This window comes from Amblyomma mixtum, chromosome 2, assembly GCF_055824585.1.
Source record: "Amblyomma mixtum isolate Tamu chromosome 2, ASM5582458v1, whole genome shotgun sequence".
Classification (NCBI taxonomy): Eukaryota; Metazoa; Arthropoda; class Arachnida; order Ixodida; family Ixodidae; genus Amblyomma; species Amblyomma mixtum.
Genome location: NC_143013.1, coordinates 14,652,228 through 14,676,587, shown reverse-complemented (window position 1 = coordinate 14,676,587; position 24,360 = coordinate 14,652,228). Strand labels below are relative to the sequence as shown.

General features: G+C 46.0%; 1 protein-coding gene across 2 annotated transcripts in view; it reads left to right on the top strand.

Moving 5' to 3' along the window:
* LOC149358496 (uncharacterized) overlaps nucleotides 1-23,941 on the top strand; it is a 265,005-nt gene extending 241,064 nt beyond the window's left edge. For both annotated transcript variants that reach the window (XM_089570582.1, XM_089570581.1), the window contains 9 exons: nucleotides 10,630-10,710; nucleotides 12,030-12,164; nucleotides 13,148-13,235; nucleotides 13,541-13,698; nucleotides 14,431-14,637; nucleotides 15,758-15,908; nucleotides 17,233-17,939; nucleotides 18,901-19,032; nucleotides 20,232-23,941. In XM_089570582.1, the coding sequence (XP_089426708.1) occupies nucleotides 10,630-10,710; nucleotides 12,030-12,164; nucleotides 13,148-13,235; nucleotides 13,541-13,698; nucleotides 14,431-14,637; nucleotides 15,758-15,908; nucleotides 17,233-17,939; nucleotides 18,901-19,032; nucleotides 20,232-20,507 (1,935 nt within the window). In that variant the 3' untranslated portion in view covers nucleotides 20,508-23,941. The remainder of the gene's footprint in view (nucleotides 1-10,629; nucleotides 10,711-12,029; nucleotides 12,165-13,147; nucleotides 13,236-13,540; nucleotides 13,699-14,430; nucleotides 14,638-15,757; nucleotides 15,909-17,232; nucleotides 17,940-18,900; nucleotides 19,033-20,231) is intronic.
* The last annotated feature ends 419 nt before the right edge of the window (nucleotides 23,942-24,360 follow it).

The following is a 24,360-nucleotide window of genomic DNA, read 5'->3' as shown; positions in this document are numbered from 1 at the left end:
GTGTGCAGCCTTCCACTTCTTGGCTTTCCTCTGGGTTAACCGGGAAGCTCTTCTCGAAAACTGGCGCGGCGCCAATAGCTGGCAGCCATCGGTGTAAATGTCTCGACGGAATCCTTTCGTTCCCTATACGCTACAAGAATTGTCCGCGATAATGAGCCCCAATATAACGCGCACATTCCGCTCCGGTGACGTCGGCAGCACCAATAACAAAGACGGACGAACAACGCCAGCGCGCAGTGAGAGTTAGCTAATTGACCAAACACATGCTGGCTTTAGGGGTGGTGCGTGGCTCGACGCACCTGACACCTGGAGGGATAACGGTGCCTTTACGAGGGGATACGCACGGCGATTACAGGTGCGGGTGAAAAGAGCACACGTGCGGCTCGACTTCTGTCGCTGACTCATGCCGATGACACACGCGAGGTCTCTCATAGTGGCCGTACAGCGATATGGCCGTTGACCCGAACGAGGGGTTCGTCCATGCCCATAAAGAGTCGCATCTGTTGCCCCGCATCATTTTTTAGTATCGCAGAGGAGTTCCCACGGTAAATGACTCAGGCCGTGCGGCGGTGATGGTTCTTAGTCGGCGCTGGCAACCGCAGGATGAACGTATAACGCCACTCTGTGGTCACTGTGAGCTCCCTTGGGACACCTGTGGGTTCGTTAATTGTAGTCCGGGCTGTCGCCCTTAGTGCGCGCTGTATGCAGTCAGGCGTGCTCTCTCGGGAGTAGTGGTTTGCCTGCTTCACATCTTCCCCGTTGATCGCTCGGTCGCATGATGCAGAGGAACGTCAGTGGCGTCACTAATCCGCGCACATTTTGCGCGCGCCATCGACGCGGCCTTTGATGTTTTCATTTGGCGTACACCCTAAAAAGGATTGAAAAGGGAGTAAGCTCTCTTCCTTTTATAAAGGGTTTTATAAAAAGGAGACATCTTAGTCCCTTTTTACTCCCTTATAGGCGAATTCGTGTTTACAGTGTAGCTGCAGCCGCCGATAGCTCACAACTTTGTACTCTGATGGTAGCTGTGTGAGATGCTTTAGTTCTTGCAAAAAACAAACTAACAAACCAGAAAACAGAAAAATTGAGATTTAGAACGTGTTGCTCGGAACATGCGCGAACACTTCGCCCGGTTATGCCAGTCCGTGGCCCGAAGCGTTTGTGCTGCACTAACTGCTGTTGTTTAATGGTTCGTTATAGGGACACGAAATGCGGACTCGGGAAGCAGTCTGTCACCCTACATACTGCCGCGACGCACAGCGACCCTTGCCGCTTTCGGCGGCGGAATTTTAGAGCGGGTGAATCTAATTTGCGCTCCCCCTTTGAGCCAAGGACTTTCTCTTCACTCGGAAGGCTGGAATGACTGCTTCCGCTGCGATGACCTGCGAGTCGCTTCATATACGAGAGTCCTGAAGGAATTATCTTTTTTTTTTATAGTTTTCGTTGATTTTTTGACGCGAGACAGGGGCCGTCGTCTTATAGCTAATGGTTTTTATGGATATCGCGTTTGTTTTACTACTGAAGTGGCCCCTAATAAGCTAACTACGGCGTAGCAACCGGACTGCTTGACTTAATGATTTTTTAATTATTCTGACGGATCTTGGGACAACACAGTTCCTAAAGGCCCTTTTTCAGTGTACTGTCAATTCTTTTTTATTACTTCGTCTCCTATAGTAAGTGCTCTAGAACTTGCTTTCCCAGACTATCGAGTGTTTCATCTAAAACAAATTATATTAGGGGCCCTCACCTCTAATTTACAAGTTTTGGTCTTTAATTTATGCCTCGTCTACGCTATCTCACTCGCCAGAAAAAGCAGTTAAGCGTTCCAACAGTAATTTTCCATATGAAGCTGTCCTGTATACCTTTATCTTCTCAAAGCTCTGACAAACGTATACAATCGAACCTCGTTGTAACGAAATGGTTTATAACGAAATATTGGATATAGCGAAGGAATTATCATTCCCCTTGGAATTTCGGTCAACACGGGCTATAACAAAGCTACGGCTGTAACGAAGTAATCATATAACGAGTTTCAACTGTATTCGTTTCGAATGTAGTGAGTGCCTCGAAGGTGTCTCGAAGCACCGGGACAGCTAAGTGCCATCACATTGAAGTCGCACTGATATTAGCCGCGATCTAGCGGTCCTGCATGCGCGCCAATTGCTCTCGTCGTATTAACGTGACATACGGACTGGCGCTCCTTCAATCGCTAGCGCCGTTAATTACACGGAACGACTATCGTTTGCGCGATGGGCTCCTTTCACGAGCTCTCTCCGCCATATCTCCGAAAACAATGAACCGTGTGCATCCCTGTCTTCACTTGCAGCGTGGCCAATGGCGCGAGACGCGCGGAGTGTGATCGTAAATCTCCTCCGCCTCGCGCTATTTGCCTCCTGCGCGCTGGAGTGGCGAGGGCCGGTTTTAATACGATCGTTCGCCCGCCGCCACCTATCTTGCCGTTGGCAGCCACGACGGCGGCGGGCAGAGCTAATACACGAGAAATACTGGCACAGTTAGTGACACTTGATTGCCCAGTACGTCAAGTTCCTAAATTACATTATTCTTGCTGTCGATGCCGCAAAGTCCAGGTTTAATATTATACGTCGTTATGGGGACGCCCAGAGAATTACCTGCATTTTCCTCTTGAGAACAAGGTTCGTCTCATCTTCGTATTGATTTAATTCGGCCCTTCCTCGTCAAGTCTCTCCATGAGGTAGATTTTTTCTCACCGCCTAATATCGTTGAGCATATAAAACAACAAAAAAATATATGTATTTGAAATGTAATATCGAAATTAATTTGTAAATAATGGTGTTCTTTTCGCCAGGTTAGCTCTGAAACTAGCCACAAACCAGCAAGTATTGTCGGTCGAACGTATTGCCAAAATGGCGCCTCTCGTTCCGAAAAAGCTGTGCACGTATATTGTACGAGTGAAATTTATGCATTAAGTTTTTTGATTGGATGTTCCTTTTTTTTTTTTTTTAATCGAGTCAGATGTTCTGTTCTACCGTAAGCAATGTGAACTAGAGCGCTTATTTGGTGGGTGTTAGGACGAACGGCACTAAATTTGCGGTGGCACTGAATGTCATTAAAATTTTCTCTGAATTGAATGTCACTGAATATGGCAGAATGTCATTAAAATTTGTTACTAGGCGCTTAATGTCGTTTGTCTCCGATACATTTACCGCCGTGGAACAAAACCAAGAGTCGGAAGAGCCATCGCCTACTGCGTATTATTTTTCTTTTTTCATCTTTGCGGGGCATTGGCGGGTAGGACGAAGTCACGTGGGCCCCAAGGGAAGTCGAAATGTGCTCACTGGACGCGTTATCGTCTCCGGCATATTCTGTCTCGAAGCTAGGTCGAATACCGGCGTAGTAGCGATGGAGAGGGAATGGGCTCTGGAATCGTTTCCGACCATGCGAACGAAGAATGATGATGGGACAAAAGGAGCACAAATTAATGCCCTCTCTTTTTTCTTAATTTCTCCTTATGGTACTGGATGAGAAAGATAAAGGGGGGGGGGGGGGGGGGTGGATTGTAAAGCTCCTTCAGGTAATGGACTGGGGACCATAGAAAATTGCGTTTATATTTTGTCCGTGTTTATTTTTCCTTTTTTGTTTCACTTCTCGCCCCTCTACGCGCGCGCTGCGACATTGGCAGTGCGGTCATTACCCTTCCGCGCGGCGTGGCGCGTACCGCATTTACCGCGTTTTAATGGGCATCACTTCTCCGAGTAGAAACGGATCCGATACGATGTATAGCGCTATAAGGTCGCACGGAACGCCTAAATATCCCTGTACCCACGGTGTGATTGTCTGTAGAGAATATGGTCGCTCGATTCTTAGTTGTTTGCGCGGTGCGTAACTATAATACTATAGCGCACGTTAGGCAGCGTTAGGTCAACGGTCTCTACCGCTCCGTCGGCGCGCACTCAGCAAGCATCGACCCCGTAATGTACAGCCTTTGTCAAAAGTTTGGATCCCAGGGGGTTTGCTTCTGAGCCACACTGTCTGGTTCGTAATGCATCTCCAGCGCTACAAATTTCCTGAAGGTAAGAAGATTTCTGGTCCTGCCTCCTCCAATGGGTAGGGCTGCCACGAATGCTTCAGGAGTCCCACTACAAGGCATAGAAGCGAACCCCCTGGGCTCTAAACTTTTGACAAAGACTGTACATACAGTCTTGGGCGGAATAATATGGACGTTCCAACTTCGGCGTTCCAACTCTTCCCTCGCATTGCGTTACGGGAATAGAAAAGTTTACTGCATTTGTGCGAAAGCGCGCAAGCGGCATTTGCAATCAAATCTCGTTATAGAGAAATGGTTTATAACGAAATAATGGATATAACGAAGCACTGACGATTCCCCCTGGGAGCGTGGTCCGGGCTATAACGAAGTAATCACTGGGCCTTTTCAACTCCGTTATAACAAGGTTTAATTGTATATGCGTAAGTATCAAAATGTCATTAATTCTCGCTAAGTGACGCGTCGGAAGAGTTCGAATGCCGAAACCTGGTCCGAGACTACGTGACGATTCCGCTAGTACGATCTTACAGAAGACAATATGCCGATCAATTATCGCAGTTTAAAGTGGCTTGCCTATACCCGTCGCGCTCCCTCCTGTGACGCGAAACATGTTACGGACATGTGCGTGGTTGTGGACATGGTTATGACGTGGATCGAGATGGCAGGTTAGCGCGCAATACAGCATGCGCTATTCGGCCTCCTTATCTGCTGAAGTGTGGGCACACCATGGGGATATAAAGCGTAATAAACTTACCGCCTTATGTTCGCGTATGAGGCCGCATAATCTGTTCTTTTTGCTCCAATAAATGGCGCGGAAACAGCGACGACATATCGGAGTGGCTGCTAACAGTCGGGCGAGTACGATACTTGCCGAACGTAGAAAAACCCAGGCTTGAGACACGAGGTTCCTTGGTCGATCCAACGCGTTTCCGCTGTTTTTATTCGTTCAGTTCCTGAGAAAAACAAAAAGATAATATTGGGTAAGGAAGGATCATTCGAGGGCGCTCCTGTCGCCAAAGCATTCAATTCGTGTCCGCTATACTCGTCCGTTTTGCGGCATCAGGGAATGGCTCCCCGCACAGAAAAGTTCCTTTTGGTTTAATTTCCGCCCCTTCCTTCTCTTGTTCTTGCTTCCCGAGTTCCTTCACCACTCAAGCTGCGTCGCGTGCCGGATGAGCGCCATGATATATATTACATTGGCTGGAGCGTTGCTGGCCTTTCGTGTAGTGTTTTTCTTTCCCCGATAATTCTGTTCCTTTGAGTGTGTTCCTTGTTTCGTCTGTTTCACAGGAGACTGTGTGTGTTCCTTGTTTGTATGCTCCTTGTTTCGTCTGTTTCACAGGAGACTGTGTGTTCCTTGTTTCGTCTGTTTCACAGGAGGCTGTGTGTTACTTGTTTGTGTGTTCCTTGTTTCACAGGAGTCTGTTTCGTCTCCTGTGAGCCTTCTCCTGCTGCAGCTATACTGGATTCAATATCCGGATTTTTCGATAGGATCAGCACGGAGAGGTTACAAAGTCAACATGAACATGATTGCGCCTTTGTTTCACAGCGTAAGCAGTTGAGGGCTTGCTGCACAAGTAATAACGCCGTTTTCGTGAAGCGACATCATAGTATCGTGGCCACAGTCAATGACGTCATCACCGTACACGTGGCACAAGTCACGTGACTCATTGCCATTTGACTCGGTTGTCAGTGGGTTTACGCGCAATCTAAAAAAAAAAACGGACTAAAAATGTAGTTTTTCTTTAGCGCAATCCCTTTTATAAAAGTGATGCATAAAAGGGATACATGTTAAGGGATGCATTACTCCATTTTTATCTTATATGGCGCATTCGTGTTTTGAGTACATGACCGTGACCCCCTTCAGACTCATAAAATAAAACTTGTGTCACAACAGACAGGAAAACCTTTTCAGTTGTTCAGCGCCCTGTCTGGATAATTCGCTTTTTTGTTATTTGTGACCCCGGCGATCAATTCTGGCGAGCCCGTTCGTTGTCTGGAATTTAGCGTCCTCCTGTTGGTAGCTAGGCCTTTACCTTCGGTTGACTGTACCGCAACGAGCGGGATCTTTCTCTCTCCGCTGCTGGCGCCGACGGGTTCGTTGACTGCGGACGCCTGCCATTTCCGTCGTGATAGCGGAGTGATCTGCGCTACGCATAGTGCAGTGCGCTCGTGTGGCCGCCTCCCCGTTTTCATACCAGGTGTTCTTTCATGATTCCCGTAATGTTCTTTACGCGTTCTAATTTCCATTACAGCAGGCGCTGCGAGGCTTCCTTTCTTGTTACTATATTTTTTTCTTTTTTGCGGAGAGCGTATCTCTCGTCACCACGAATAACTGTTTGCGGCTCGACCTTTAGCTAACGTTATGGAGAATCGAGTTCAGTGTGCAATGCGCGCACCTTTGGTGGGGAAGCGTACGGCCTCTTCAAAACAGTCCTGCGAGGCTCTTACATCGTTTCCCATACTCCTGGTTGTGCTTGCTCTATTGCGAGTACTCGGCTTCTTCCGAGCTCTTTATTGTGTGTTTTGGCTGCTTTGGCTTATTCGTGCCTGGGCCCGCGGCGCCACCTGCGGTTTAGAAAGTGTAGTGCCGGCCTTTTCAAGCATTTTTAATCTCGTCGTATCGTTGTATTTTTTGCGTGCTTCTGGCGGATATTTTAAAAAAAAGTGCTAATCAAATAGAGTTCAGAACACCGGGCTCGCTGCACTGTCTTCTCTTCTTCCTTTTTTTATTTGTTCGTTTCTTATACCGTCTGAGCGTGCGGCGGAATGAAAGCGTGTAAAGAAGCGGGTCAGTGTAGCCTCCCGGCGTACAAAAAGCAGCGATCAACAAAAGTGACGTCACATCACGTGCCTTTCGCGCAACCGGAAGTTTGCGTATCGCGGCTCTCGTCTAAGTAGGGCGGGCGCCCCCGTTAACCTTCCGCGAATTTCTGCATGTGCGATGAGCTTGTACATTCTCCCGTGCGCGCGGACAAAATCACAATGCTACCGCTCCGGGTCTCGATATACGGCTTTTTGTGCTTATGTGCTTAGAGAATCAGCTGCGTTGTTCCTTCCCAATGAACACTGAAACTCCCTTGGACGTCCCACGGATGTCCTGGACGTCCACAGGACATCCAAGGGAGTTTCAGTGCCCATTGGGTTCTTCATGCACTCCCTACTGCGTATGGAAGCTGCTTTTGGAAGCATTCTCTATTGGTCTCCGCGGTGCGTACATTGCTACTGTGTACGCTTCGCGCGAGTGTTTGTCCGTTCCGTAACTTCGCGAAGAGGTGCCGTTGCGTCTTCCGCGCGCAATATCTCCCCGCGCAGGAGCAACCGGAAGGAACTGCGAGAGGCCATGTGTAGACTCAAGTCCGCCCTGGTTGCTGCGTTGCTCTGCCCGCTGCCTGTTTGCTTTTCACGTCGGTCTTTTCTGCTCGTGTGTTCGAAACCACGGCGAGCTCTTCTGTCTCCCGGCGACGACGTTGTGCAAGCATCCACCGACAGAGTGCGCGCCAGTTCCTTGCGTCACACACGCGCACCGTGCCGTCGACGTTGGGCGGAAATCCTTCGCGTACAGAATGCGGTTCACTGGCAAAAAACTTTCCCCTTTGACTTCCTGAGAACGCGGCGCGCTCTCCCGTGCCTGCTTCGCCTGGTCTTAATTTTTTTTTTCCTCTTCCCATCCGCTGCAGCTTCGTCTTCGTCGGCGGCTCAAACGCGGGCGTCGTCTTGTCCGTGTTTGAGCGACCTCTGTGCGGGGCCTGGACTGCGGAGTGCCCCATATTCTACCCTCTTTGTGTGTGCGTGCGTGTGTGTGAGCGTGCGCTCGCGCTGTTCTTGTTTGACCTCCCTTAGCATGCCGTGTGTTTGAAGAGGGCGCCGTTTTTTGTTTTTGTTTTTGTCTTCGTTGGATTTTACTTGGAACCTCATCGCGGAGAGTCCCTTCGTTGTCTTGTCGCCGGATGCCTTCGGGTCACCGCGTTATTGGACCCTTTCGTCAAGTACGTATACATTCGGGCGCATGCATGCGCGCGCTCTCTTTTGCGTCTGAGGCTGTTTTGCCCGGAAATGATCTAAGCGGCTTTGTGTACTTGCGCGCTTTGCATCTCCTAAAGATCCTAAATTTTCGTAATCACCGTCTTTCGCCGTGACCAAATCGTTTTGCTGATCTCTGCCCTTGTCTTCGGTCTCAGGTGGCTTGAACATTGTTCAGGAAAATATTTACCGTTTTGATATTTGGGGTTTTTGCTAGAAATCTTAGAAAGGGTAATTGTTTTGTTGCCTCCTTTTACGCTTTTAATATCCCCTTCCATGGTCTTTCATCGAGACATAATACCGCTTGACTGCGGAGTTTTCTTTCTCCAGCAGTCGTTTTGATCTTCCCATTCCTTCGTTACGGTCTTCCTGTGTTTTTCCTTTATCTTCGTGCAACTGCGTCAGGCATGCTGTATTTCGGGCCATGGCTCGTGACCATGCAAAAGTGACATTATCTTGTTCACGTGTGACGACGCCATCGCATGGTGCTCTGAAATCTTTTCCTTGCCTGCGTTCTCTGTTGCGTGCGGGGTACCTGCATCTTTCCCGTCTCGCTTGAACGCCATCGCGTCATCACAGCGGTTCCGTTAATGCCATCTAACGCCTATCAAACGATGCGGCATTCCATTGTGTGTTGTTTTGCTTGGTGCGGGGCTGCTTCAAGGTCGCGAGTGAGTGTCGTTTTTTTTTTTTTTTCACAAATCGGGCGGCCGCACGTGAAGGCAGCTGACCGTCCATCGTTTGCGCGAGCTTCGCGCATTGCTGGCGCTCAGGCATGCTTTCCGTATCGCGCGGCGTTTGTTGGAAGCCGAACCTTTTGTTGCGCCATTTCTGGTAGAGGAAGCTTGCAAGTTTTGATCTGTGCCGTGTTCGCCCGCTGGCTGTGTGTTTCCTCGATGAACCGCCGTGTTGCTCTGTGCTCTTCGTGGCACCTTATAATGTTATTTATTGTTAGCTAAGAATATGGTACTGCGAGGCCACTTTTTGTTTCCACGTTGGCATGTCCACGTGTACTCGCACGTGGAGGTTAGGCCTAAAGTTTGTTTTATCTTTCGGTGCTTCTGTCCTAACATCACTTGCCTAGGTTTTCCTGTGGAATCTAGTTCCGGTAAAACGAAGTAACTTGCAGAAGCTGTAGCACCGCGTCAACTGTGTATTAAATACGGCGCTCAAATTAGTCCGCACGTGTACACCGTTGCCAACCACGCCGTGTTCATCTCCGAGTGCTAGACGTTCCTTGCAGCGTCGCAGGGAACTAGATTTTTTTTTTCATCATAGCTTTCCCTGTATGCAGTGGCTGTGGTTATGGCGCTCAGCTATGGAGCCCGGCTGCTGACCCGAAAGACACGGGTTCGATCCCGGCCGCGGTGTTCGAATTTCGCCTACATCGAAATTCGAAATGCGGCAGTTGTCATCTCTCAATGGGCACTGAACGTCCCGTGGACGTCCTGAAGACATCCTGAACGTCCCTAAAACGTCTACGGGAGGTTCAATGCCCATTGGGAGCTAGCGTATGCCAATTTTATTGTCTCCCGAGCTACTCCTGCTCTCCTCCGTCAAATCTGCAATCTAAAAAAAAAAAAACTCTTACTTATTGATCTACTTTCCGAAAATTGGCTACACTTCGGGTGTTCCGAAGTCCCAGTAGTAATGCTCTGCCTTTCTCCGTCTTGCGCACAGGGACAGTAGGCAGCGAATCACAGCGCCGTGTAGGGGTGGCCACCCGCAACAATCGCGTGTCGCCTGCCCTGCACCTCGCGTGACGGCCTGCGCAGGTTGATGGGGCTTGTACTGTCCGGATAATGTTACGCGCAAGTGCGCGTTCGAATGCCCCCGGCGCGCGCTTCCCGGCAGAGCGGAACGGCGCGTCCTTGGGCGGAGAGAGAGAGTGGGCGGAGAGAGAGAGTGTGTCGACCATTGTTGATGGCCCGGCCTTGATGGGAGGTGGGGGCGCTGCTGGAAGAAGCGTCTGCCGGCTGCGCCACGCGCGCGACAGCGCACCCTTGCCTGCGACGCGCCCGCCAAGTGGACCATGGCGCGCGCTAATTGGGAGCGGACCGGCTGGAAAATGAGCGCGAGGTGCCTTTATGGGTATGCAGGAATGTGCCCCTATGACGTCGGCGCGGGCGAGAAAGAGCAGTCTGGGCGCCGAGGAATGCGGAGCACGAGACGGCGCACTCCTTTGTTTTCCGCCTGACCATAAAAACGACGCGGCCGATAAAAGGGATGGTTTCATGTATATCCAGTCTAGACGTTTTTGCACGCTTGGATGGGCGGCATATTTTCCATGAGCAGATGGCCGTTGCCAACGACAGCTTCCAAGCTGCCAGACGGTGTTGGTTGTGTCTTACCTGTTGCATATAGATATGACATTGCATCACATGTCTCATAAGCTCTTGCAATACGTTAATCTCGATTGCAAAGGTTGATATAAGTTATGAGTGCTGATTCTGCCCTCTATTAGACATGTGCGAAGGATGCACTCGTAATTATCATGGACGATGTGCCACCAGTATAAAGAATGCATATGATCCAAGAGCTGGAGACTTAGCTTTTTTTTTTGTCTTTTGTGCATATTGCAGCCGACACGCAACAGCTACTGTGCTAGTGAGGAGGGCCAGTCCCAGTCTTCAGACTACGAGGACCAGGAGGAGGCTGAAAAGGTATGTAAAACACGCTGCAGTTTTGAGACTATGCATTGGGAGCCAGCACACTTGTGCTGAACTATACTGTCATTTGTGTTGCTGCAGCTTATTTTAAGTCATCTTAGCTCGTCTTTCTTGGACGTGTAAAATATTAGATACAGTTTGCCACTGCGTTAGTTCCTTTTTCTTTGTAAAGCATACCGTTGTCATGATTCCTGTCACCTTCGTGCAAATTTGTCATGTGTATATCTTCTCTTAAATTCTTCTTTCGTGCTCTCTATTTTTTTCCCCCGACACGTTTCAGTGGAGGCAAAATGCAAAATGTCCATGTACTGTCAAGTCAAGTCAAGTCATCTTTATTTCAACATCGCAAAGATGCTAGGGATGCAGCCAAAAAGCCTATCAAAGGCTTGATGACGCTCTGCGCCCCGTACAAAAACTTGGTAACTTCGGCGTTATACAATGAAATATATTTTTAACAGAAACAACAGGGCGAAATGGCTCTTTCATGTATTGTTTAACTAAAGACTGTAGAAAAGGTGACGTGCAATTGCGGCAAAGAAGAAAAAACATACACGCAGTGTGGAAAACATTTTTACAGAAATGCACACTTTCAGTGAGGTAAAAAAATTAATAATAGCATTATCTGCACACTGTAACTAATCATGTTTAGGAGAAAAGGCAAGGTGTAACTAATGCTCTGACGTCCGTTATTTGTTCGGGTTTGCGGAATGACGAAATGATTTTTTGTACGCGTGCTGTAATTGTGAGACTTGTGTTCAAGCCTGTACAGTTCCTTGAAGAAGGTAGCTGCATTTATGGCTGTAGTCCTGAAGCGCCTTAATGAGGTTTGTTTGTATTGCTGGTGGATGGGAATTATATTCAATTTACGAAAAATTGCTTCTGTTGGTGCGTCTCGAGAAACGTTGCCGATGATTCTAAGGGCTCGTTTTTGTAATCTATGGAGCTTGCTAACATTCGAAAAGGTGGTGGTCCCCCAAACCAAAAAGCAGTAACCTTTAACAGAAGAAAATAGTGACTGAAAGATAATTTTTTTTACACACAGTGGTAAACAATACCGAAGCCTAGAAAGAATACCCACTACCTTAGCTATTTTGTTAATCGTAGTATCTATATGTTTATTCCATGATAAATATTCATTGAAATACACTCCAAGGCTTTTAAATTCCGAGATAAGCAGTGATTCTAGAGTGCTTTCAAAAAAACATTGGATGGTTGGAATCAATCCACTATGATTTGAGCTATGTTCCCAAATTGTTGCTACAATGCATAAAGCCTTATTATTTATTGCTACCCTTTTCTTTTTCTTTTTTAAGCAAATGGGCGAAGCTCAGAAAACTCAGGACCAACAGCTCAGGAACTCACTTGTAGGACGGGTCAGGCATCTCCACAAGGATGTGAAGAAAAAGATATCTCGGTTCAGGAACAGCCGGAGCTCAGTCGATGGGACAGTAAGCACTTTTTAAGTTTGTGGTTCCACATGTGGCACCTGTGTGCATCTGCACACACGCCATGCTTATACGAGGTACCACACTGGACCCATGTTCTAGGTGTTCAGTGACTCTCAGTTTTTTAGGTCCTGCTTCATGACTCGTAGCAACTTCTGGAAGATTGTACTGTTTTATGTCTCTCTCCTGGCATGAGAGCAGAAACCGGTGCAACAAAGCACACTCAACAAGGCTGTATGACTTGTAAGCTAATTTGTTCACAACTATAAACTATATTGCCACAAGGGAGAGCTGTGCCAACCACTCCCTTTGATAGCCACATGCCCATGGGATCCCCTTTGAAATGTTAAACTCGTTTATTCACTCAAACAAGGTATCCAGGCAGACAATCAATAACTGATCGATATGGAAGTATTTGAAGGCTGAATAGCATTGTACGTACTACTGCACTTAATATGACCTGTAGCGTTCAAGATGGGTAGGAATTCAGTTCTTAAAGCAGTGCAGACCCAGTTTCGATATGAAGAACCAAGTACACTGAATATTTGCAAAAGTTTAGTGCTGTGTGTGCAGGTGCATCGATTCACTATAAAGTAGAAACCTCAGTTGATTCACTGCTGATGCATTGCATGTCATACTGAGCACAATAATGCATACATACAATATATACATCCATGTGTGTATGTACAGATATCTGTGTATGCGTTTGCATATGTATATCTGCTTTGTCTTTTATCCCATGTCTCATTGAGGCACCAGCTGCCCCAACGTTTTAAATTCTCCCTTGTTAACACATGTGCATCAACATGTGATCATAATTCACCCAGCTGAACAAAGCTGCAGTTTATCGTTAAATAATTTGGAGTCAATTTGTGGGCTTAGCTATTGGCTGATCTTCCAAGTCTGCTTTGGTACCAGCACCAGTAATGTCAAATGTGATTTAAATCTATTTGCATATATTTGACAAAGCCATTTGTTTCATTTAGATGGAGGACAAAGACCTTCAGGATGAAGTCCTCCAGCCTGGAAGCTCCATAGAGAGTATCCCCAGTGGATCAGTGGGTTCTCGATCAAGTAAGTCCTTTAAATTACAACTATATCCTTTTTAGTAAACTTCAAATATTATTAGAACAGCAAGTGCTAAGCTTTTGCCAAGCACGTGTGTTTTCGCAGCTTGCGCATACTTCCAAGGTGTAAGAATACGTATCTACTTCTGTCATGAGATTTTTATTGGGTGGTTAGTGTTCTAGTAATGTACTGTCATAAAAGAGTATGTTTTCATGTACATTTTTGGTTTGTGAGGGTAGATACTTCTCCCAAGTTTTCCCAGAGAAATAAGTCATGAACCTCAGCGTGCTTACTTCCACTTGTATTTCCAGGCATACAAGCGCACACCCCCACCAGCAGCAATAGGAGTTCTTCATCGATTGGCGAAGAAGAGTGCAACCCACAGTGCTTTGGTCCCTTTGTTGGTCGGGCACGGGCTCTCGTGGACTGTGTGCCTTCTCCTTATGACAAGGACGGCCTTGCGTTCAAGGTTTGTTCGTATGCATTGTTTCCTGCAAATATAGCTGGAATAAGCTGGGTCTGTAGCATTATTTTCAGCGTCACAGCAGTTTCAGGAACAGCCAGTCTTTCCCACAAACCTTCTAGCAGTGAGAGTATGTATAACTAAACATCTGCATCAATGTACATGAGGTTTTCACAATACCATTTTTAGAAACCCTAACTAAAAGGGTTGTGTACTTTTGGACAGAGAGGTGTAATTTACAAAGTAGCTTTTTTAAAGCATGGAATATGTCTACAGGTGATGTCTTGCACATTTTGAGTAACAGATTTTACTGCGGCAGCTGTTATATAGATCCACAGTGTTGGCATAGGCATCTCGATTTCGCTTCTTTATGTTGAAGCATGGGGTGGCAAGGACAAGAGAGAAGCTTTGCGTTGTAGGGATGCAGCGCAGACACTTAAGGATATGGAAGCTGCAGCATCAGGCGGAAGAGTTTGAGGGGAACACAGAGGCATAGCTTGTGGGTGAAGGTTCACCTTCTACAATGTAGCACAGTGTGGAAAGGGATGTTATGTAGCACAAAGTAACAGCTATCACATTGGCTCTCATGTTAGGCAGTGTAGCATCAATGTTTTTCAGTTTTTGATCAAACCAATGTAAGCTTTGCAAACACACTGCTAGCATTGCATCTCTATGGTCTCGGACACAGTAAAAACTTGACTGGATGGCATGGTTTGTTCTACTGTCCCTCTTCCACAGAAGGGAGATATCATCGACATCCTTTCCAAGAACACAACAGGCACATGGGTTGGTGTTGCGAACAAGAAAGTGGGCCATTTTAAATTCATCAACGTTGAAGAAATTCCGACAGAAACAAAGCCACGGAAGCGACGGTTCCCTAGCGTGCCCAAGCTAGAGCAAAGGCCCGAGTCCCTGGAAGAGCTGCTCGGAATGTTCTCACTGCAGGTAAAAGCATGCTGAGAGCTTGGTCTAACTTGGGCAACATGCGTTGTATCTGTGCCCCTATCCCCATCAGAGTACCATCACAGTTGGAAAAGGCCAACTGGAAGAGGCGAAATCACAAATTCTCTTTTTTTAAATGAGATTTCTGTAGCTGATCGCTGCATGCTGATTGAATTGTATACATAGTCATCATGCAAACTTTCATGGTTTAGTTGCATTTAATTGTGTAACTTGAACAGAAAAAAAACTCACCAAAATGTATTTTGAGATCATTGTGGAAGAGAAAATAATGGTGCCTTTGTTTGATAGAATTCAGCATATAATTATTTCGCAAGGAAGCCATACCAAATTGTATTAGGAAATTTACGTAGCTACAACTAAATGATGTGACATTCACAAAGGAACTTTGGTGCTATGGTTTTATCCCATGAAGTGATCATAACACATAACACGTTTTTTTATTGTTACCATTAAAGTGCTTATTGTATTTTATTAGTGTTCATGCTCTCGTGGATGCAAACTCTGGTGTAAGGAAAGTTCACAAGAAACATAGTATTGTGTTTTCATTGGCACTTAAAAGTGGCGTGACACTTAAACAGTGTACACAGACATGTCCTAAGGAATCCAAGAAATGAACAGTTTTGAAAAATGTCGGCAACCACATTTTCAAGGGAAAGGTCATGCTCCTGGGGCTGAAACAACATTTGTTTTTGGTCTCACATGGTTCCCAGTGTGCAGTTCGCACTACTATTTCTGTCATCGAGGTGCATAACAACAACTGAACCCACTGATTAAAAAAGACCTTTAGAGATGTTTTATGGTGGTCCTAAAGTAAACATTGTATGATCGGGTACTTTGGACTCTGTTTTTCATCTGAGCGAAAGCAAGGGTGCTTTAGAAAATCGGTTGTTGGTCTTTAGCTTTTTGCTTGAAGCAAAGGTTATGCATCTGCTATTCTGCTGTGCCACTTCACTTTTTTTTTTTTGTCTTTCACACGTGCATTTTTCTGCGCCTCAGTGATGTAGTGTAGGCTTCGAAGTTCAGTCGTGTGCCCTGTGACCTGTAGTTTGCTTCTCCGGATCAACCAGAGAATCGCAGTCTGAAATTGTGCATTATTTTCCAGAATTACGTGAATGTTTTCATGCTGCACGGTTACCAAGACCTAGACACATTCAAGGAGGTCACAAAGGAGGACTTGGAGAGCCTAGGCATCACAAATGAAGACCACCAAATGCAGATTCTCAGGGCCGCAGAGGCACTTCTTGAACACGATGGTAAGGTCCCTGGCCAGGAAATTTCTCCTCTTGTTGACAATTGTGAGTGAGCTAAGTGCAGTGCATATCAGAGTTCAGCCAAGTAATATCTTTTTGGTTGACGCCCTTGTCATTTTGGTGATTTGAATTCCTTGCCTGGCTTTTGCTGACATTTGTATTCCGTAAAGTTGGATCACAGTTGATTTGGTGAGAGGACCGCTGAGTGGCTGGTTCCTGAGGTTATGTTTTGTGACAGGTCAGGTACTGTCACAAAACCCATCGTGCACGTCCAGTAGCTAAACAGGTGACTGTGACAGATTTGATCATTATTTATTGATTATTTATTTATGTACTATCGGGGACAAAAGTGGTATACTCCACGCGGCGGGAGCCGGACCTACGAAAAACAACGTTGCAACGCCATCTACAGGCGGTATCGGTGGTCAAGACAGCCAGTGCGTGACCTTTATTATCAGCAGGGTTGTCGCTTGGCTCGTTTCAATGTTTTGTGCTTTAGCTCGCCAAAATGCCACAGTTTTCCGTTGCTCCGGCATGCGCCGCGTGGGTTATACCACTTTTGTCCCTGATAGTACATACTGCATACCATGGTTAGGTCCAAGCAGGACGAGCACTGTATAGAAAGAGTAAATCAGAAAAATCGCATGGCAACTTGCAGTTTACAAGAAGAGAGAGAAAAAAAACACATCCATTCAGTTACAAAGCGTGGCTCGTGTCAAACAAGTCGGTGTTGGTCCATGGGGGACAGAGGGTTCCAGTCCGCTATTGTGCGGGGAAAAAAAGAAAATTTGAACAGATTTGTGCATGAAAAGTCAGGTGCTATCAGGGTCATTTGTCTGAAATGACCCTAGACAAGCTAGAAATTTTGCCCTTGAGCAAACACAGAGCTGATATCAACGAGCATGCAAACTCTGACATTTTACATGCAAAGTAGCCTGTAGAAATCCCGCGAAATAAGAAATTTTAAAATTCATTTGCTCTGTAGCAAAACGCTACCCAGCTCCAAAATTTGGCATAAAAGGTCAGAAGACTGCAGCGAATGTACCGTGAAAATTTAAGTAAAATCGAAGGAGGCAGAAAAAAAAAATGTCAGAGTTGCCTTTTAATAAAATTTCAGTTTGCATCTATTTTGCCACTGCCAATTATGTTGCATGTTATAATGGTCTTTTTAGGTGACGAGTGGTGATCTTTATGTAGAGATCAAATCCCACTTCACTTTTCTTAGTGTACTCAAAACATAAAGAAATATAATACATTTTGCATGGCAGTTTCAAAAAGTAAACAGGTGCTCCAACAGCTCCTTATTCCTTGTCTTGCTATGCTTCAGGTGAAATTCTGGGTGAATACTTGGAGGAGCCTGTCAGCCCCGACCTACCTCCAGTGAAGGAAGGAGGCTCTGACCTGGCATTGGACAGTGTTATCAATGATCTCGACAGCGTTCCCAACAGCACCTTTCAGAACAAGTCATTTTCAATGTCCAGTGATGGTGACTCGTCCCTGAACGGGAGCAATCTGCTGCGTTTCCAAATGAACATTCCTGTGCCTGAGCCAGAGAGCCCACGTGCATCAGTGCTGAGGTGTGACGACACGAAAGAGAGGTCCTTCAATGGAACCAACACACCCCCACTCCCTCCCCCCTCAATTGTGAGCGCAGCTGTCGAGCGGTTCGAGCTGCGCCGAGCATCGGCGGACTGCATTCGAAACCACTTTCCCAAAAGCCTGCAGAACGTGTTTCGCAAGCTCAGTGGTAACGTGGGCGACGACGACAGCCGTTCTGCATCGTTTGACGATGAGGCGCTCTCCGAATCGCCTGCCAAGACATCTTATGGCTCCAGCTTTGCTCGGAAAGTGAAAGCGTCAGCCTTCCTTCGGAGGGATTCCCACGACTCCCGCAAGGCTACCGACAGAAAAGGGAGCCTTCAAAATGCAGAGGAGACGGCAGCAGCAGCAGCGGCTTTATCCCTGCACATGTGCATCGAACACAAACTTGCTGCTGAGGGCATTGACCTGTGCCAGGAACCTTACACGGACAAGGCAAGTGTCTCGGTGAAGCTTTGAGTTCATCAACATAAAACAAGGCGATTATTGTATTTCATGATATTCCAAGCTTACTGTGGCTTTGGAACACCTACTTCAGGTAGTTGGGTGCTTGTGATGAAGATTAATTGATATCAGCTATGGCCTTGAAACCATGAAGTAAAAGAGTAGTATGTCAGTAGGAGAAGGTGAAGCGGAGCTTTTACTGGGCAAGTTGTTCAACTAAAAGTCTGTTTGTTTTTGTGTGCTTTGTGTCATAACTTGCTAAAAGCAGTATTTCAATACACTGCGTCAGTGGCGATTTGCTCAGTCAATAGCTCCACTTTACCTCGACCTGCAGTGCACCATTCGTTCTCACTACTGTGCCAGCTTGAAAGCGTACCGAAACAAGATTCCAAGGTCTGTGCCATTAAACTTCTGCGTAAGCACAGATGCCACCCATGAAGTTTGAGTGGCGAACATGGATTAGAACTTGTGTTGATTTGAATTTGCAAGTGTAGACATTGTGGAGTATACGATGGTACAAAGAAATGAGCTCGCTCGGTATTAAACAGAATGAGGTTCATGACTTTCATAAATGACATAAAGCAAGGAATGCAACTGATATTGGAGATTTACCTGTGCCTGGCAGTATGCAAGACTAATTTTTTTGACACTCACGAGCATGGATCTGACATGCTGAAAGTTTCTGTGCTTGAACGATAACTACAGCTACGTTTACTTGGGTCACATTCAATCATGTTGTGGAATTGTGGAATCTTAGTAACTGAGGTTGAGACTAGTAATAAGTGTCAATATAATTATCTCTCTCATGCACTGAAGCAACTGTAGTCCCATAGCATGACTACAGAGCTACCCAGCAAGAAAAAATGGAATGCAAAGTTCTTGTCAGTGCTCTCTAATCTGCTCTGTGTTAGAAGTGGTGTAGTGACGTATTCTGTTCTTGTGTTCCATGCAGACTGGCTTTTGTGGCATACCGCCAGCCCTTGTACAGCGCTACTCTGAGGAGCTGCAGAGGGACATAGCTGAGACAGCTGAGGCCCTGGATCAAATTCGTATTACAGAATTGGACCGCATGGGGAAGCAAGGGGTGAGTACTTTCAGTGCCTGCTGTGAAAATTTGTGTGGCAACATGAAAGCTCTGCAGAGGATTGGAATTTCGTTTCGTCATCAGCCGAGTGCAAATACAAGAAAACGTAGTGCCCGGAATGGAGATGAACTCTCATGCTACAGGCTGTAATGAATTACTGGCAGAAATTTAGGTAGAAATATGCTGTTATTGCAGCTTTCTAAATCCTTTATAAAGGAAGTTGTGTGTTTGACACCATAACACAGGGATGTAAACATGCATGTCTCAAAAGCTTATCATAATTAAGTCTAGTTATTTTTAGCTTTGAGCTAATGTAATTGACAGTCTCCTGGATAAAAACTGAAAAAAAAAAAAAATGCCACTGTGTGTTGCAATAAAAATGGATGGCCCAGCCAACAAATTCGGTGATTTTACTACTGTTGACTTTCAAGCACTGCACAAGGGAAAATTTGATTGTTGACTTCAGTTTGGCTTTGACTGGGAACTGTACAAACATGAGATTATTGTTGAAATGAAAAGACCTTGCCTGCAATAAAATGGGGCACAGCATTGCTGGTTAAACCAGACAGAAGATTTCACAAAACTAGACGGGGCAACATTCTGCAGTGAAATTGTGGTACTATAGGTGTATTTTGTTGTGTGACCATGTGTCAGTACACATAAGGCAGGGGTTGTTAAATGAAGTGTTTTTTTTCTTCTTTCAAATGGTCCTTCTCACATTTTATTAGTGATGACACTCCCTCCTTTAGTGCTTCTTATTATGTGCAGGGCATACTACAACCTCAAAGCTGAACAAACTCAGGTTCAATTTGTCTACAAAAGAGCACTAATTTCACGCTGGACTGAAACAGATGAATTACATGAACCAGATTGTGCTCTATAGCATTGCCCAGTTCGCTGGCATCAGAAAGTGATACCATTTCTGTTTCAGCATGCCCAATTTCAGGATTAAATTAGTGGAGCAAAATGTGAACACATGATCATGGAGTCTGCACGAATTCTCCATGACATTGAGTGGAATACCAAAGGAGTTGCAGTCAAGTTGCATGTCATCTTGCAACCAGTGTGGTGCAAGATAAATGTTTTGAAGGGTTTCAAATTGGGTTTCGATGCGACGCTTGGAAGGAGAATGTTGACAGTGTGAGCTAAAGCCATCTCCTGACTGTAATCAGCTGAGCACTATGTTCTTCTTGCGACAGGTTCCCAATGACTTCCTGGCTGATTCCTGCCATGGGACCTGTATGGAGGCTGACTACTCAGGTGGCCTTCGACCTTGGCTGACCTCACTCGGCCTGCCAATGTATGAGCCTCTGTTTCTAGAAGCAAGGCTCTCCGACCTGGCACGCATCGCCCAGTTGCAGGAGCAAGACCTGCGCACTTTGGGCATCTCCAACGTGCGCCACGTTCGGCACCTGGCAGCCGCCATTGGTGCACTGCAACTGGAGCAGAGCCGCTACGGCCTCGAACTGCGATGACAGCTCCTTCAGAGGTGGCACGCCACCCGTGACCAAGTGGCGCGCACCTGCGAACGCCTGCTCTCAAGCAGCAGCAGCAGCAGCAATGGGAACGACACCAGAGCCCTCTGGCGGCGGGCTTCGTCACCGTAGACGCGATGAGAAGGTGGCTGGCACACTTTCTCCCTCTCCACGCTGGACAGTGCTTGTTCCTCGGTCGGCACTTATTGCGATCACTGGGAAGTATTTCTCAGGTACCACAAGTTTCTAAAGGACGCTGTAAACAGAGTATGGCATCGCCCAGTGTACAGCCAGGACACACACACATGTGAGGGCTTCCTGCATCACTGACGTCTGTTGTATAAGATTTCAATGTCTACTCTGCACCGATAGCTTCCTCCATTGGTGGGAGTGCTAGTGGTTGTTGTGCAACCACGAGGACCTATTTTTCTTTTTTTTTTTTTTCAGCGGTACTGCTTAAGATGGAACGGCTCAAGTGCAGTGTACGATTAGAGGCAGCGGCCAGCAGTGTCTGCTGGAGGACAGAACATTTCAAAAAATCGGCGACTTTTCCCAATCGTGCGGACCATACAAAGATGGAAGCAGAAAGGCATACCTTGGCACAGTTTGACTGTGAACACCAAGTTCATTGAACAGTAATGACAAAGGTTGACAACATGGGAAGTGATCACTGTATGAATAGCATTGTATAGCATTAGAAGTTTGTGGGGATACGGTGGCCGCAACTGGCAAAGGACAGGGTTAATTGGAGAGACTTGGGAGAGGCTTTTGCCCTGCAGTGGGCATAGTCAGGCTGATGATGATGATATAGCACTGCTCCACACACTTAATTCCAGCATTTAAAAAACTTCTCCCCATTTTGCACTTTCATGTGGTATGTCTCAAATCTTATGTTACCCTGGTTTGTCAAGTTGAGTGGCATGGCATGATCATAAGCTCCAGTATTGGAGGCACACTATTGAAGCTTGTGGTCTAACACAACAAATTCTGTGATGTGGTAAGTTGGCTGCTTATGAGCTGAAATTTGAAAAAATAAACAGCTGATGAAAACAAGATAAGTTTCTAAAGGCTCCTGTGACCATAGCAGCATTGTATAAAGCAAAGCTTTAGGGCTGCTCACTGCACGTAATGAGTTTCTTTATTATGACACAACTTCCAGTGTCGGGGGAATATAAAATAGATGTATGGGAAAAGTGTGCATTATTTCAAAAACCCAAAACCTTAGACTATATTTATGTGTTCAGGGCATCTTTTGCATTCCATGTTTTTGAGGTTCTGCCCTTGGCATTTAGGATTTTCGATGAGACTCCAGGGTGAAGAATTCTTCAGAGTGAAAACTGGTAAATGCAGCAGAAAAGGTGGTAACAGTGAGAGAATAGCCTAAACGTGGATATTGTTCTTTTTTTTTTTTGCATCACACCAGGTCGTGTGGCCTTTAGAGAAAGGTTTCTTCCTTGCCAACCGCACTAAAAACAACATTCTTTTTCTGTTATCACAGCCAGTGAGAGTGACTGAAGAAGTTTCAGTACTTCACAGCACTGTTTCTGCGTGCCATTGGTACAGTTCTGCCTTGTGCAACAGACGTGACAGAACAGCTGAAAGCTCTTTTCTTTTTAGTTTCCCTGGGCATGTATGAAGCATGATAGAACATTTTAAAAATGCCATCAAGAGCTCATTGAGAATTTTTCTATTTCTCCTGGCTGCAGCCCGTTTCCTTGCTCCATTCTGCCTTCAAAGCCGTCTGTTGGGCTTTAAACGGAAAGAGTGGCTGTCGGGGAAAACATGCCTTGGACTGCAGCACACGTTGCTAATGGAGCTGCGCTCTTTGCCACAAGTTTTGAGTATTCCGCTGCAGCTTAACGCTTTCGCTGCGACAGCGATTTCTGGAAGATCCCTTTTCATCGTGGCCCATCAGCAGGCCATATTTTCTTCAGTATAGTGTGACCCGCTAGTAGCCGCCAAAAGATGGCAGCAGCTACCTTGCATGTGCACTTTTTGCAGGCTCTTTGAACTTAACGAGCTACTTGCGGCTTCATCACATGAGGCAACATTCGTGGCGGCACTGTCTGCATACAAGACGTCGCCCACCAGTGGTCCATGACAGAGAGCATGTTAATGTGAAAAAACAAAACAAAAAATGAAATGATGCATGCACTCTGTTGACAGCTGCCTACAATACACTACTGGGCTGGAAGGGAATGTGAACAGTTGTACCGGAACATGTGTGCGTTCTTGCATTATTCTTTTCGTCCACATGACAGATGGGAGTGATTCATTTATGAATTCTGTTTGCATTCCATTCTTGCCCGATGGAACGTTTTGGTGCAATGTGGCTTCTGACGTACAGCTCTACTTAGCTGCTTCCAATCTGCATTGTTGTGAATTAGGGCACTGCGGCAACATCCCCCTTCTTTATTTGTAAGGTGCAACATCGTGTGGTCTAAGTCGTCTTTAAGATGTTTCCAGTCTGCACTTTATGGAAGTCACGGAATAGTCGAGCCGTTTCTGCCATCTCGGGAGCAATACTCTTCAGGGAGGATGTTAGTGTGTGCGTCATAGATGACCTTTGCATTGTTGCGGTCAAAATGGGCCAGTCACAGGTCTAAGAAATCGGAGCATGTACCAGCACAGCAATGGACATGTCGTGTACGAATGAATGTTAGTGTTTGCTATCGACGCTCTGCTTCTGAATTTGTGTTCCTAAGATTACCAAAGCTACTGAGCTCTTTGCGAGATCAATTTGCTGCAAGTTTGTTGTGCAGAGCAGTGTCTTATATCATGTTGTAAATAATAATAAAAGTGCAAAATGTGCACATGAAATCATGTGTACATTTAATGTGTTTGTGTATGCATGTGCGTGCAGATGTACTTGTGACGATGACAATAGTGGATTAAAAAAAAAAAGGCTATCGTGTAAGGCACCAAAAGAATGATTCCAAAAACACGAATGATGAACGCTGCATATGTGCAACCCTTTACCACAGTGCAGTATAATGCAGCCTGCTTTCACAGCAGTCATTCTGGTTTGACACAAGTTGGGCTTTGTCTTTTAGAACCCCCCCCCTCCTACCCACTCTTCCCCCTTTTCCTTGAACAAATGTTAATCGCATTTTTGAAAAGAAAACTAAAGTTTGTGAAATGATACAGTTCTCAGCCATCAGTAGTAGTACTGCCTTGTGCATTTTCTTTGTCTAGTCAAGCGTAAAGTACTTCTCAAAATACTGCAGCCGTAGACCTGGTCACGCCTGGTGCTTCCTTTGTGCACTCTCAGCGCCAACGCAGAAATCCACTCACTTCCAACGGGGAATGTAAATAGTGCTGTAAAAAAACTGAGTCATGTCTTTCTGTGCCCTGTACTTTACGAAAAATGCTGAGATAGCTGTTATTGTATGTACAGTAAAGCTCCTGTGAATAAACTATGTTTTTAAGTACAACGGGGTGTGTTGTGAATGCAAATGCAATACACTGCACCTGTAACAGGTCGGAGGTGAAGCTGAACTCTCCCAGGGGTATCTCACTTTCTTTGATTGTTTGTACCGCATGTCAGCACCATGGTATGAGCCTGAATTGATGTGCAGCATGACCAAAGGTCTCCTTTGAAGCCTTCTGTTAGGCTTTCATAAATTGCTGAAAAGCACTTTGTGAATTTCACTATGTAATGCAGGTGCCAAAAACACCGGCAGCATTTCCTGCTTTCTATTGCTTGCTCTTGGTGACAATGTAGGGTGACATATTTGGAAATAATACCACAAGAGGCATTCTTTTCGCATCCCACAACTTTGCTGTCCATTGTTTTGAACCACATGAAGTGTACAATTAACTTAGGACATGAGAGAGTAGGTAATTCTTTCTA